This window comes from Halichoerus grypus, chromosome 1, assembly GCF_964656455.1.
Source record: "Halichoerus grypus chromosome 1, mHalGry1.hap1.1, whole genome shotgun sequence".
NCBI classification, from domain to species: Eukaryota; Metazoa; Chordata; class Mammalia; order Carnivora; family Phocidae; genus Halichoerus; species Halichoerus grypus.
In genome coordinates this window covers 891693-907562 of record NC_135712.1, presented here as the reverse complement: position 1 = coordinate 907562, position 15870 = coordinate 891693, and the positions used below count along the sequence as shown (strand labels likewise).

The window sequence follows — 15870 nt, the reverse complement described above, 5'->3', positions numbered from 1 at the left end:
GGTAATAGTGGAACCGCTCGTAATGGTAGCAAGAGTAGTGGAAATGGTGGTAGTGGGCATAATCACAGCAGTAACGGTAGCGGAGTTAGTAATAGCAGCAGTGATAGTGGTGGGAGTAACAGCAGGAGTGGCAGCAGTAGCAGCAGGAGTAACAGCAGGAGTGACAGGAGTAACAGCAGGAGAAACAGCAGTAGCAGCAGGAGTAGCAGCAGGAGTAACCGCAGTAGCAGCAGGAGTAACAGCAGGAGTGACAGGAGTAACAGCAGGAGAAACAGCAGTAGCAGCAGGAGTAACAGCAGTAGCAGTTGGAGTAACAGCAGGAGTAACAGCAGGAGTAGCAGCAGGAGTAACAGCCGGAGTAACAGCAGTAGCAGCAGGAGTAACAGCAGGCATAACAGCAGTAGCAGTTGGAATAACAGCAGGAGTAACAGCAGGAGTAGCAGCAGTAGCAGCAGGAGTAACAGCAGGAGTAACAGCAGTAGCAGTTGGAGTAACAGCAGTAGGAGTAACAGCAGGAATAACAGCAGTAACAGCAGGAGTAACAGCAGTAGCAGTTAAAGTAACAGCAGTAGGAGTAACAGCAGGAGTAACAGCAGTAACAGCAGGAGTAACAGCAGGAGTAACAGCAGTAACAGCAGGAGTAACAGCAGGAGTAACAGCAGTAGCAGTAGGAGCAGAGGCAGCAGTAGGAGCAGCAGTCACAGCAGTGGTAGTAGAGGTTGTAGCAGCAGGACTGGTAATCGTAGTAGCATTAGCAGTAGTGGTAGTAACCATAGTAACAGTAGCAGTAGCAGTAGCAGTTTGAGTCTGTGCAGTTTTATCCCCCGCACAGATTTGCATAACCACCCCCACAATCTAAGATACAGAACTGCCCCCTTCATCACCTGTAAGGAGCTACCTTGTGATGCCCTTAAATACTCACCCTCCACCCACTCCCATCTCTCTCCTGGAAACCAGTCTTTGTAATTATGTCATTTCAAAAATGTTATAGAAATGGAGTCATACAGTTTGCAGCCTTTTCACCTTGGCTTTTATCACTCCACGTAAGGCCCTGCACATCCGTCCCAGTTGCCGTGCTTGTCAGTAGTCTGTTCCTTTTCCTGCTGTGTTGCGTTCCGTGGCGTTGGATGACCACAGTCGAACCACTCACCCACTGAGGGACACTGGGGTTGTTTCCCATTTTTGCCTAGTGTAAATAAAGCTGCAGTGTAAGGTCAAGCACAGGTTTTCATGTTGGCATGTTTTTATTTCTCTGGCATAAATGCTCAAAAGTACAATTGCTAGGTTCTATAGTAAGGACATGTTTCATTTTATAATAAATGATTTTTCCAGAGTGGCTGTACCATTTTACATTTCTACAAAAATGTATGGGAGATCTGATTTCTACGTGTCCTCACCAATATTTGGTATTATCACTATTTTTCAAAGCTGTTCTAATAGGTATGTAGTGATACCTCATTGTGGTCTTAATTTGCATATCCCTAATAGCTAATCATGTTGAACAACATTTTCATGTGCTTATTTTCCATCCATATGTTTTCTTTGGGGAAATGTCTGTTCATGACTTTGTCTCATTTTCTTTTTTTTTTTTTTAGTATTTTATTTATTTGTCAGAGAGAGAGAGCACAAGCAGGGGGAGCGGCAGGCAGAGGGAAAAGCAGGCTCCCTGCTGCAGGGCTCAATCCCAGGACCCTGAGACAATGACCTGAGCTGAAGGCAGATGCTTAACCGACTGAGCCACCCAGGTGCCCCTTTTTTCTCATTTTCTAATTGATTTATTTAAACCCCATCACCTATTTCCCCCATCCTCCCACCCACCTCCCCTCTGGTGACCATTAGTTTGTTCTCTATAGTTAAGAGTCTATTTCTTGCTTTGTCTCTCTGTTTTTTCCCCTTTGCTTTTTTATTTTGCTCCTTAAATTACAAATATGAGTGAGATCATATGGTGTTTATCGTTCTCAGACTAACTTATTTCACTTAGCATAATACTCTCCAGCTCCATCCATGTCATTGCAAATGGCAAGATTTCATTCTTTTTTATACCAGTAATATCCCACTGTGTATATACCACATCTTCTTTATCCATTCATCAGTCGATAGACATTTGGGCTGTTTCCATATCTTGGCTATTGTGGACATTGCTGCTATAAACATCGGGATGCATGTCCTCTTCGAATCAGAATTCTTATATCATTTGGGTAAATACCTCATAGTGCAATTGCTGGATCATGGGGTAGCTCTATTTTTAACTTTTTGAGGACCCTCCATACTGTTTTCCATAGTGGCTGCACCAGTTTGCATTCCTACCAACAATATAAGAGGGTTCTCCTTTCTCTGTATCCTCGCCAACATCTGTTGTTTCTTGTCTTGTTGATTTTAGCCATTCTGCCTGGTGTGAGGTGGTATCTCATGGTGGTTTTGATTTGGATTTCCCTGATGATGAGTGATGTTGAGCATCTTTTCATGTGTCTGTTGGCCATCTGGATGTCTTCTTTAGAAAAATGTTCATGTCTTCTGTGCATGTTTTAATTAAATTATTTGTTTTTTGGGGGTTGAGTTGTATCAGTTCTTTATATATTTTGGATACTAACCTTTTACTGAATATGTCATTTGCAAATATCTTCTCCCATTCTGTAGGTTGCCTTTTAGTTTTGTTGATTGTTTCCTGCACTGTGCAGAAGCTTTTTATTTTGATATGGTCCTAATAGTTTATTTTTGCTTTTATTTCCCTGTCTCAGGAGACATCTAGAAAAATGTTGTTACGGCTGATATCAGAGAAGTTACTGCCTATGTTCTCTTCTGGGATTTTTATGGTTTCAGGTTTCACATTTAGGTCTTTAATCCATTTTGAATTTATTTTTTTGTGTATGGTGTAAGAAAGTGGTCCAGTTTCATTCTTCTGCATGCTGCTGTCCAGTTTTCTCAACACCATTTGTGGAAAAGACTGTCCTTTTCCCATTGAATATTCTTTCCTGCTTGGTCGAAGATTAATTGTGGGTTCATTTCTGGGTTTTCTATTCTGTTCTGTTGATCTGTGTGTCTATTTTTGTGCCAGTACCATACTGTTTTGATTATTACAGCTTTGTAATGTAACTTGAAATCCAGAATTATGATGCCTCTTGCTTTTCTTTTTCAAGATTACTTTGGTTATTTAGGGTCTTTTGTGTTTCCATACAAATTTTAGGATTGTTCTAGTTCTGTGAAAAATGCTGTTGGTATTTTGACAGGGATTGCATTAAATGTGGAGATTGCTTTGGATAGTATAGACATTTTAATGTTATTTGTTCTTCCAATCCATGAACATGGAGTGTCTTTCCATTTCTCTGTGGCCTCTTCAATTTCTTTCCTCAGCATTTTATAGTTTTCAGGGTACAGGTCTTTCACCTCTTTGGTTAAGGTTATTCCTAGGTATCTTATTATTTTTGATGCAATTGTAAATGGGATTATTTTCTTAATTTCTCTTTTTGCTGCTTCATTAGTGATATATAGAAATGCAGTAGGTTTCTGTATGTTGATTTTGTATCCTGCAATTTTACTGAACTCGTTTATCAGTTCTAGCAGTTTTTTGGTGGCGTCATTCAGGTTTTCCATATAGAGTATCATGTCATCTGGAAATAGTGAAAATTTTTTACTTCTTCCTTACTGATCTGGATGCCTTTTATTTCTTTTTGTTGTCTGATTATGGAGGCTAGGACTTCCAGTACTATGTTGAACAACAGTGGTGAGAGTGGACATCCCTGTCATCTTCCTGACCTTAGGGGGAAAGCTCTCAGTTTTTCCCCATTGAGTATGGTGTTCACTGTAGGGTTTTCATATATGGCCTTTCTTATGTTGAGGTATGTTCCTTCTATCCCTACTTTGTTGAGGGCTTTTATCATGAATAGATGTTGTACTTTGTCAAATGCTTTTTCTGTGTCTATTGAAGTGACCATATGGTCCTTATCCTTTCTCTTGTTGATGTTATCATACTGATGATGTTGATCTTATCACACTGGTTGATTTGTGAATATGGAACCACCCTTGCAACACAGGAATAAATCCCACTTGAGGGGCGCCTGGGTGGCTCAGTCGGTGAAGCGTCTGCCTTCAGCTCAGGTTATGATCTCAAGGTCCTGGTATTGAGCCCCACCTCAGGCTCCCTGCTCAGCGGGGAGTCTGCTTGTCCCTTTACCCCTCCCCCCACTCATGCTCACGCTCTCTCTCTCTCTCAAATAAATAAAGAATATCTTTTTAAAAATCCCACTTGATTGCAATGAATGACTTTTTAAGTGAACTGTTGGATTCTATTTGCTACTTCTTGTTGAGAATTTTTCATCCATATTCATCAGGAATATTGGCCTATGGTTTTCTTTTTTAGTGGAGTCTTTGTCTGGTTTTGGAATCAGGGTAATGCTGGCCTCATAGAATGAATTTGGAAGTTTTCCTTCCTTTTCTGTTTTTTGGAACAGTTTGAGAAGAATAGGTATTACCTCCTTAAATGTTTGGTAGAGTTCGCCTGTGTAGCCATCTGGTCCTGGACTTCTGTTTGTTGGGAGATTTTTGATTATTGATTCAATTTCTTTGCTAGTTATTGATCTGTTCAAATTTTCTCTTTCTTCCTGTTACAGTTTTGGTAGTTGGTATGTTTCTAGGAATTTATCCATTTCTTTTAGGTTGTTAATTTGTTGGCATATAGTCTTTCATAGTATTCTCCTATTTCTGTGGTGTTGGTTGTTATTTCTCTGCTCTCATTTGTGATTTTATTTATTTGAACCTATTCTCTTTTTTTCTTGGTATGTCTGGCTAGAGGTTTATCACTTTTATTGATTTTTTTCAAAGAACCAGCTCTTGGTTTCATTGATCTGTTTTACTGTATTTTTAGTTTCTATACCATTTACTTCTGCTCTAATCTTAATTATTTCCTTCCTTCTGCTGGTTTTGTTTTATTTGTTGTTCTTTTTCTAACTCTTTTAGGTGCAAGGTTAGGTTTTTTATTTGAGACTTTTTATGCTTCTTGACGTAGGCCTATATTGCCGTTTTCTTTCTTTTTTTAAAGATTTATTTATGTTTTTTAAAGCTTTTATTTATTTATTTGTCAGAGAGAAAGAGAGAGAGAGAGAGAGAGCATAAGCAGGGGTAACGGCAGGCAGAGGGAGAAGCAGGCTCCCTGCCGAGGAAGGAGCCCTATGCAGGGCTGGATCCCAGGACCTTGGGATCATGACCTGAGCTGAAGTCAGACGCTTAACCGACTGAGCCATGCAGGTGTTCCATAAAGATTTATTTTAGGGGGGGAGGGGGGAGGGCAGAAGGACAAGGAGCGAGAATCATCAGGTAGACTCCCCATTGAGTGCAGAGCCCAACGCAAGACTGCATCCCAGGACCCTGAGATTATGACCTGAGCTGAAATCAAGAGTCAGACACTTAACTGACTGAGCCACCCAGGTGCCCCAGTATTGCCGTTTTCTAATTGATTTTTGAAAAAATTTTATTGTTCAGTTTTGAGTATGCTTTATATATTCTATATGCTAGTCTTTTGTTGGATATGTGGTTTGCAAATATTTTTTCCCAGTTTATAGCTTGTCTTTTCATTCTTTTTTTTTTTAAAGATTTTATTTATTTATTTGACAGAGAGAGACACAGCGAGAGAGGGAACACAAGCAGGGGGAGTGGGAGAGAGAGAAGCAGACTTCCTGCTGAGCAGGGAGCCTGACGCGGGCTCGATCCCAGGATCCTGGGATCATGACCTGAGCCAAAGTCAGATGCTTAACAAGTGAGCCACCCAGGCGCCCCTTTTCATTCTCTTAACAGGGGATTTTGCATAGCAAAAGTTTTTAATTTTCATTAAGTCCAATCTATTGATTTTTCCTTTCACAGATTATGCCTTCTGTGTTAAGTCTAAGAACTCTTGTTTACCCTAGATTCTGAAGACTTTTCTCCTGTGCTTTTTTTCTAAAAGTTTTAGTTTCTTGTTTCATATCTAAGTCTGTGATCCATTTTGAGTTTTAATGTGTGTGTAAGGTGTGAGACCTAGATCAAGGTTCATTTTGTTGCCTAACCTATTGTCCCAAAACTATTTGTTGAAAAGACTACTTTTTCTCCATTGAATTTTTTTTCCACCTTGTCAAAAATCACTTGGGCATATTTGGGTGGGTTTATTTCTAAGTTCTCTATTCTATTCTATTCTATTGGTCCATACTATCTTGAAAACTGTAGTTACAAAGTAAGACTTGTTATCGCATTGTATGATTCTTTTTGCTTTATTCTTTTTTTTTTTTTCCAAGATTTTTAAAGCTACTCTAGGATCTGCACCTTTCCATATAGATTTTAGAATAAGCTTATTTATGTCTACAAAAAAAATGTTACTGGGAATTTTTTTTTTAATTTTAATTTTTTAAGTAGGCTCCATGCCCAGCATGGAGCCCAAAGCAGGGCTTGAACTCATGACCCTGAGATCCAGACCTGAGCTGATATCAAGAGTCAGTTGCTTAATGGACTGAGCCACCCAGGTGCCCCTACATTGCTGGGATTTTTATAGGAATTGCATTGAGCCTTTAGATCACTTTGGAGAGAACTGATATTTTTATATGTTAAGTCTTCCAATCCATGGATATGATATGTCTCCATTTATTTAGGTTTTTAAAATTTATTTTATCAGCATTTTACAGTTTTCAGCATACAGATCCTATATATATTAAGTGTATAAGTATTTCATTTTATTTTGAATGATTTTAAATGATACTGTGTTTTAAATCTTGGTTTATGTGTGTTCACTGTTAGTATCTAGAAATGCAGTTAATTTTTGTGTATTACTCTTATATTCTGCCTTTCTGAACTCACTTATCAGGGCTAGGAGTTTTGTTTTATAGGTTCCTTGGGATTTTCTAGGTAGAAAATTATCATCTGCAAATAGAGATAGTTTTATTTCTTCTTTTCCAGTCTGTATGTCTCTGGTTTATTTTTCTTGCCTGTGACAGTGCTGAAACTCCCGGTGTCCTAAGAATGGTGACCGTGGACAGCTTTGCCTCGTTCCCAGCTGTGGGATAAAGCATTCAGCCTGTCACCACTAGGTATGATGTTAGTTACAGGTTTTGTAGATGCTGTTTATCAAGTTGTGGTAACTTTCCTGTGTCCTTAATTCACTGGTATTTTTTATCACGAATAAGTGTTGAATTTTATTAAATGCTTTTTATGCATCAATTTATATGATCATATGATTTTTATGCTTTAGTTTATAGATATGGTGGACTATATTGATTGATTTTTCAATATGGAGCCAGCTTTGCATACCTGGATAAACCCTACTTGGTCGTGGTGTGTAAATCTTCTATACATTGCTGGATTTATTTGCCAATTAAAAATTGTTTTAGTTTATTTGTGTCTATGTTCATAAGGCAAATTGCTGTGGTTTTGGTATCAGGGTGATAGTGGCCTCACAAAATGAGTTGGGAAGAATTCTCCGTCTGTTTTCTCTAAAAGATTGTCTAAGGTTGGTGTTCATCTTCTTTGAATATTAAAATTCTCTGGTGAAATCATCTGGGCCTGGAGATTTCTTTTTCTATAGCTTTTTATTATAAATTCAATTTCTTTAATGGTTATAGGGATATTGAGATTGATGATTTCATTTTGACTGATTTCTGGTAGTTTGTTGTTCTTCATAGCTTCTGTTTCTTTGTGAGTTTTTAGAGATGTGCTTTAAGCATGTTCCTAAATACTCACTAAAGCGTTCTTACGATGGCTGCTTTAAGATCCTTGTCAGGGGCTCACCCATACCTGTCATCTCAGTGTTCAGCTTTTGTTGATTTTCTTTTCTTGTTCATGTTGAGATTTTCTTAGGTTTTGGCACGATAAGTGATTTTCGTTTGTATCCTGGAAATTTTGGTTATAGTGTTTTGCTATTCTGTGTCTGCTATAAATCTCCTATCTTAGCAGGCCTCTGCCAACCCCATGTGGGAGCACCTTGTTCACATCAGACTGGGGTGGAGGTCCAGGCCCCGCTCTCAGTCTCCCTGACACCTGGGTAGGGGGTGGGGGGTGCCTTGGTACTGCCAGGTGGGCGTAGGAGGCTAGGCTCCGCGTGGGGCAGGTAGGGGTGTGTGTGTGTTTCCTGTGGGCGCCGCCTGCAGGAGGGCAGACACTGTCAGAAGCCATCTGGCTGCCTAGGCTTCTTGTTCCCCGTCCTTGGCCTAGAGAGAGAGCAGACTTTTCTTGAGACTTGTTTTTCTGTGTCCTGCAGCATTTTTAGGTTGCAGGTTTCTCCAGTGACCAATCTGGAATATATAGGAGGGAAATGAGATGAAACAAAACAAAGTGGTGAGCTCATTCTTATGTCATTCTTCAAATCCTGAGCACCGTAGCCAGTCAGCCTCTCTCTGCTTCCCCAAGTTTTCCCTTGTTTGTTTCATGTTTAATGTCCAGTTCGTTGTGCTTAGCAGGAAGAATGGGAGAACTGTGTCTGCTTGATCGTGTCCACAACCAGAGGCTCTGGTCTTCCTTACAGCCACTAACACCGTCGTGCCTTCTTGATTATTTTCCCCTATCAGTGTCATCAGAGGGTTGTGTATTTCTAGACCTTTGTTAAAGAACTAAATGTTATATTTGTTCATTTTCTCAATTGGCTCATGTCTTTTCTTCTGATCTGTTCTTTATTATTACCTTCTCTTTATTTTCTGTGGATATTTTCTAAATCCTTAAGTTGGATTTTTTTACTCACTAATTTTTGGCCTCCCTTTATTCTTAATACAGGCTTTTAATTCTGTAAATTCTACTGTAGCCACTTGCCACAAAGTTTGGTGGGTCGCAAGTTTATTGGTCTAGTTATTTTCTAATTTCATTATGTCATTCCATCCATTTCTTATTTAGAAGCTTTTGTTGTTGTTATTATTATTATTATTATTATTATTATTATTATTGAGAGAGAGAGAGTGAGCACACTAGCAGGGTGGAGAGGGGCAGAGGGAGAGGGAGAGAGAGTCTTAAGCAGGTCCACACCCAGCACAGAGCCCCATGCGGGGCTCCATCTCACGACCCTGAGATCACAATCTGAGCCTAAATCAAGAGTCGAACACTTAACCAACTGTGCCACCCAGACAGCCCCAGAAGCTTTTTAAAAATGTTATGTTCAGGGGGATTATAAAGTTATCCTTTTGCTAATGATGTCTAATTTAATTGCCTAGTGGGTGGAGAGCACAGTCTGTTGATTTCATGTCTTCAAAATTTGTTGAAACTTGCACTGTGAGTTAGAACATTGCCAATTTTTGTTTTGTTCTCTGAGAGCTTTAGGGGGGCGTGCACCTCCAAGTGTCAGGTGCAGAGTTTCACGACACACAGTGCCATGTCTGTGGTGTCCCTCACGTGTTCTGCATCTTTACTGCAATTTCGCTACACTTGTATGGGCTGTTCTGAGAGGTATGTTGGCATCTCCGCCCAGATGGAAAGTGTGTTGACCCGGCCTGGGTTCCCTCCTCAGACTGAATCCCTGGTGATGGGCCCTCATAGCATCTGTGTTCTTCCTCACTGCCCATGGACAGTTACGTTATCTCTGGGCTGGCTTAGCCTCCTAAATTTTCTCTGGGCTTTTCTCCTGTACCTCTTCACCTTCAGTCTGTTTTCCACCCCAGAGCCAGATTGCTTGTATTAAAATATCAGGATTTATCATTTTTGTCTGACTTGGGTCTTTTTGTCTCAAAGCCCCCACACAGCTCTGTCTTCCACAGACTCACCTGCCCCCATTCTTGCAGAGGCCTAGACACCCTCCTGAGCTGGTTCCTGGTCTGTCCTCCACACCCACCCCCACCTCCTCTCTCCTCACCCTCTTCTATACTCACGCTCCTGGCAAGAGGAGAGCGTGGAGGAAGCCCAGCAAACAGCAGGTGGGATAGCTCTTGGCCTCGTAGTTGTCTGACGTTTCAAACCTTCTGGTGAAGCCCCAGCCCTTTACTGAGCTCAGATAACAGTGTGCGCTGCTTATGCCCCGTGCACACGTGTGTGAGAGTGTGTGTGCACGTGTGTAGTTTGCAGCTGAATGGGCTTCTTTTGTCTCGACTGTGCCAGAAGGGGCAGTGGCGTCCCTGGGGACTCATCCTTTGAAGCTGATTTGTTGTGGCGGCCTGTTCAGCAAGACGTTGAAACCATTGCTTCTGTTGTTGCTAAGTGGGTCGTACAGCGAGGGAAGGCCGTGGAGGTGAGGAAAGGACTCATGCCCTAACTTCATCTCCGTCTCCCTCCCTTCCTAACACCAACCGTGTTTGAAAAGAGAACAGCGGCGTTATTTCCTCTCTGGGATTCTCCTCATAACTCATGTCTAACTCCACAGAATGCTTGGTGTCCCCGGCTCCCGAAACATGCTGGTGATGTTGGAAGAAGTGGGTCATTGCATGAATGGGTCTGTTTGTCACACCACTTTAAAGATTTCTGGTCTCATTTTGTTTCCTGCCAGTTTAGTGACATGTCAGGGCTGTATGTGTTAAGTAAAGTAGTTCCCTTTAGATGTTTCTAAAATGACATGAATTGCAAAGAGAATGTCCTTTGGTTAAAGTTCATTAATTTCTGGTTTTATTGCATTGTTATCAAAGACCGCTGTCTCTACTGTTCTATTTTATGGAACTTATTGAGATAATAATCCTGCCTGCTAGAATTCTGAGAGCCTCTTGGGAGAGGGGGCAGGAGTTCTCATTGTTCCATTTGTTTTCTCCCGTGTTACACTCCCGTTTTAATTTTGGCATTTCACTGTCTGCAGAACCACTTGTCATTGAGTCTGTATCCTGAATGAGTCACCCTCTGCAGAGGCGAAACCTCCTGTTATCCAGGGAAGAAAAGAGCCAGAGGATTTCTGGGGCCAAATGCCTTACAGAAAATTCTAATTACTACCCCCCTCTTTACTCACCTGCCTCCGGCTCTTCCCTTTGCAGCCGTTCTGGAAGATGTGCAAGAATTGGCTGGTTTCCTGTTGGCCTCTCCCCTTATAGGCTTGGGTTTCAGCTTTCCGGGCTTTGCCAAATTATTTACCACGTTTTCATCCACTTTTCAGAGTCTAGTATTGTGCTGACAACTCATGTTGGTTGTTCCATCTTCTCCTGACCTTTTAGTACTTGTGAGTTTGTGCCTTTTTATTTTGTGTGATTTAAGTGCACCTTCTGTGAGAGTGGAGGTAAGCACATGTTAGTTCTGCATGTTTCATGGGAGGTTTCTTTCATTACCTTTTTTTTTTAACTTTTAAGTATTGATTACCTTTGTTTTCTTTTAAAGATCTTATTTATTTATTTATTTATTTATTTATTTGAGAGAGCTAGAGAGAGCACACAAGCCGGGGGGCAGGGGGGGCAGAGGGAGAGGGAAAAGGGAAGCAGGCTCTCTGCCGAGCAGGGAGCCCAACGCAGGGCTCGATCCCAGGACCCCGGGATCAGGACCTGAGCTGAAGGCAGACGCTTCACCGACTAAGCCACCCAGGTCCCCTGCCTTTGTTTTTTTTTAAGTTGAGTATAATTCACATAACATAAACTCCACACTTTTAAAGCATACATTTTAGCAGTTTCTAGTATATTCACAAAGGTGTGCAGCCGTCAGCACTGTCTAACTACAGACTAGGACATTTCATCGGCCCAAAGGAAGCCCCATGCACATCACTAGTCACATCACTAACCCCGTTCACCTTTCCTCAGCCCTGGGGGCCATGAGTCTACTTCCTGTCTCTGTGGATTCACCTCTCCAGCATCTCATCTACATGGGATCACACAGTGTGTGGCTTTCTGTGTCTGGCTTCTCTCACTCAGCATCAGTGTTTCCCAGGTTCATCCATGTTGCATTTTGAAGGCTCATTCCTTTTTCATGTGGCTAAATCATATTCCATTGTGTGGCTAGACCACATTTTGTCTATCCCTTCATTAAGTGATAGGCATTTGGGTTTTTCCACTCGTTGGCTGCTATGAATATTGCTGCCATGAACATTCATGTGCAAGTTTTTGTGTGAACATATGTCTTCATTTCTCATGTGTAGACCCTTAGGAGTGGAATTGCTAGGTCATATGGTAACCCTATGTTTAACTTTTTGACAAACTGTGAGACTGTTTAACAGGGTGGCTATGCAATTTTGTATTTCCACCAGCAGTGTACGAGGGTTCCAGTTTCTCCACATCCTGGCTGACACTTGTAATTTTCTGTTTTTCTTCTCCTGTCTCCTTCTTCCCCTCCTCCTCATTATTTTCAATATCACGGTTGCTACTATTATTAGTATTATTGCCATCCTAAGTGGGTGCAAAGTGGTATCTCATTGTGGTTTTCATTTGCATTGTTCTAATGACTAATGATGTTGAGCATCTTTTTCATGTGCTTTAGCCATTTGCCCATCTTCTTTGGAGAAATATGTATTCAAATCTTTTGCACATTAAAATTTTTTTTTTATTATTGAGTTGCAGGAGTTCTCTATGTGGTCTGGATATTAATCCCTTCTCAGATACATGATTTGCAAGTATTTTCTCCTATTCTGCTGGTTGTATTGTCTCTCTCTTGTTAGTGCCCTTTGATGCACAGAAGTTCTTAATTTTGATGAAGTCTACTTTCTGTGTTTTGCTGTTGTTGCCTGTGCTTTTTGGTGTTGTATCCATGAAATCCTCATTGCCAAATCCAATGTCATAATGATTTTTCCCAATGTTTTCTATAAGCGTTTGTAGTCTTAGCTCCTAAGTCTAGGTCTTTGGTCCATTTTGACTTAATGTTTGTATGTGTTGTAAGGTTCACTTTGCATGTGGATGTCCAGTTTTCCCAGCACCATATGTTGCAAAGACTATTCTTTCCCCCATTGAATTGTCATGGCATCCCTCTTTAAAATACTTCTAGTGCTTTCTGATGAATTCCCACTGACTGACCTTAAGACCCAGCTCAACAGCTTTGGCCTCTCTGGTCCTCCAGTCAGTAACACGTTCATCCTTTTCCTGCACTCATGTGTGACTATCATCCCAACCGAGGCACTGTTTACCCATATGAAAGATGGAGGGTCTTACTCAACAGTACCTTTCCTGGAATTTCCTTGAATTTGGTGTTTTCCAATTAGTTTCACTTTGAATCGCAATGTATTACACGGACAAGACATTTTAGCTTGGAACAAAGCCAGTCAGTGCTGTGGTTTATTGACTAAAATGGTTACCTGAGTGACTTGGAGAAAAGCAACGACATTGGACATAGGTTTCTAATTAGTTTTGGTGCCATGACCTCACAATTCCAAGTGTTGGATGCTGTCGTAGATGAGCCTTTTAAGGTGTCTGTAACCATAATTCACGGGGAGATCATAAATACACACTTACAGAGTAGAATTATAACACAGTAAAAAGGATAATGTATGAAAACAGGTACTTGTGACCAGGGATTAAATTTCCAGTTTGTGCAACCAATGTGAATTCAAGAAGTAAAACATCAGGAAACTTAGATCCAGGCAAAACTGACACTCTCTGGAAAAACACCAGGCAGCATGGAAAGCAGGTCTGCCCGGTGAGAGTGTACGCCAAGACACGGGGCGGGGTATGATGGATGGCGTGGTTGCTTTCCTGCCGGAGTGGCAAACCAGCAGTGCATTGGAGTTAATATGTAACTTCATGACTGTTACTCTTAAATTAGTGGAGGGGGGAGGGAGAGGGAGAGAATGGGACTAAATATTGTCAGTAGCAGGTTGACTGTTCATTTACATTCTCAAAAGTTGATATAGTTTCACGAAAAAACTTCTTTTGGACTTCTCATTTATGAAATGGAAGCCTTCTCATGTTTAGAGCTGCCTCATTTGGGGAATATTGGGCAGTATTCCCAGGACGAGTTCTCCCTGGCATTTCATCTCCATATCCCGCACGTGCCTCATACATGAATGCTTAAGACATGTCTACTTCTCTGTCGAATGCAAGAAACAGTTCTGCGGGAGCTCAGTCCTAATGGACAAGGTCATGAACGTGCACACTCACATACCCTGTGTTCTGTTTTAGGTAGGTGAGCCGTGGGACAAAGTCAGCCCTGTCAGTCACCACTTCCAGCTATGATGCTCTAAGTCACAATAAGTCTGAACACTTGCTGTCTATGGATCTGCTCTGACTCTTAAGAGCCTGCTTATGGGGGAAGGTGAGTGACTGTAAATACCTTTTGTTTGCTTGTCTGTTTACCAGGAACGTAGGTAACAAAGTCAGCCTGAGAACAATGAGGCAATATGTGTTTGACCCTCTTCTGTCCGTGATGTGGTATCACTGGGGCGCAGTGCCAGGACATGGACGCCGGGCATGATCATGTAGGAGTAGCTTTCCGGGCTGGCTCTAGAGTTGAGGTGGAGTTTGAAGAAGCAGGTCTAAGCTGAGACAGAATGTTTATCCATGGCTTTTTCCCTTGAATGTTTGAGGAGGATGGGAACCCTTAGAACTGTTTTCCCTAAATATTCCCTGCTTTTACCCCTCCTGGCCCTCCTCCCACCATTTTCTAAAGAACGCTGGGTGAGGACTCTGAAGAGCTGGGTCTGTTGTCACCTTGTTTGTTGGGCCCTCCGTAAATGTGCGCCAGCCTGCTAGCCTGGCCCTCCCGACAGTCCTCCCGTGTGTGCAACGGTGCAGCGTCGTGTGTGTGGGTGTGCTGGGAAGGACCGTACACGTACAGATGTAGGAGCATGTGTGTGCATGGGTCCAGGATCATGCGTGGCCAGCGTGTGTGTGCGTGCATATAGGAGCACGTGTGCAGAGTGTGTGGGGGTGTGCACGTGTGCAGTGTGTGTGGGGGGGTGTGCACGTGTGCAGAGTGTGTGGGGTGTGCACGTGTGCAGTGTGGGGGGTGTGCACATATGCAGAGTGTGGGGGGTGTGCACGTGTGCAGTGTGTGGGGGGGGTGTGCACGTGTGCAGTGTGTGGGGTGTGCACGTGTGCAGAGTGTGGGGGTGTGCACGTGTGCAGTGTGGGGGGTGTGCACATATGCAGAGTGTGGGGGGTGTGCACGTGTGCAGAGTGTGGGGGGTGTGCACGTGTGCAGTGTGTGGGGTTGTGCACGTGTGCAGTGTGTGTGGGGGGGTGTGCACGTGTGCAGAGTGTGTGGGGTGTGCACGTGTGCAGAGTGTGGGGGTGTGCACGTGTGCAGTGTGGGGGGTGTGCACGTGTGCAGAGTGTGGGGGGTGTGCACGTGTGCAGTGTGTGGGGTTGTGCACGTGTGCAGTGTGTGGGGGGGGTGTGCACGTGTGCAGAGTGTGTGGGGTGTGCACGTGTGCAGAGTGCGGGGGGTGTGCACGTGTTCAGTGTGGGGGTGTGCACGTATGCAGAGTGTGGGGGGTGTGCACGTGTGCAGAGTGTGGGGGTGTGCACGTGTGCAGTGTGGGGGGTGTGCACGTGTGCAGAGTGTGGGGGTGTGCACGTGTGCAGAGTGTGGGGGTGTGCACGTGTGCAGTGTGGGGGGTGTGCACGTGTGCAGAGTGCGGGGGGTGTGCACGTGTGCAGTGTGTGGGGTGTGCATGTGTGCAGTGTGGGGGTGTACACGTGTGCAGAGCGTGTGGGGTGTGCACGTGTGCAGAGCGTGGGGTTGTACATGTGTGCAGAGCGTGTGGGGTGTGCACGTGTGCAGAGCGTGGGGTTGTACACGTGTGCAGAGCGTGGGGGTGTGCACGTGTGCAGAGCGTGTGGGATGTGCACGTGTGCAGAGCGTGGGGTTGTACACGTGTGCAGAGCGTGGGGGTGTGTGCACGTGTGCAGAGCGTGGGGGTGTGCACGTGTGCAGAGCGTGGGGGTGTGCACGTTTGCAGAGTGTGTGGGGGGTGTGCATGTGTGCAGAGTGTGGGGGTGTGCACGTGTGCAGTGTGGGGGATGTGCACGTGTGCAGAGTGTGGGGGGTGTGCACGTGTGCAGTGTGGGGGGTGTGCATGTGTGCAGTGTGTGGGGTGTGCACGTGTGC

The 15870-nt window shown here is 43.3% G+C and overlaps 1 protein-coding gene across 9 annotated transcripts in view; it reads left to right on the top strand.

Annotated features, from left to right (window-relative positions):
* Positions 1 to 15870, top strand: part of PCBP3 (poly(rC) binding protein 3) — a 265376-nt gene that overhangs the window by 179889 nt on the left and 69617 nt on the right. For all 9 annotated transcript variants that reach the window (XM_078062189.1, XM_078061455.1, XM_078061843.1 and 6 more), the window contains one exon: positions 13941 to 14073. In XM_078062189.1, the coding sequence (XP_077918315.1) occupies positions 14064 to 14073 (10 nt within the window). In that variant the 5' untranslated portion in view covers positions 13941 to 14063. The remainder of the gene's footprint in view (positions 1 to 13940; positions 14074 to 15870) is intronic.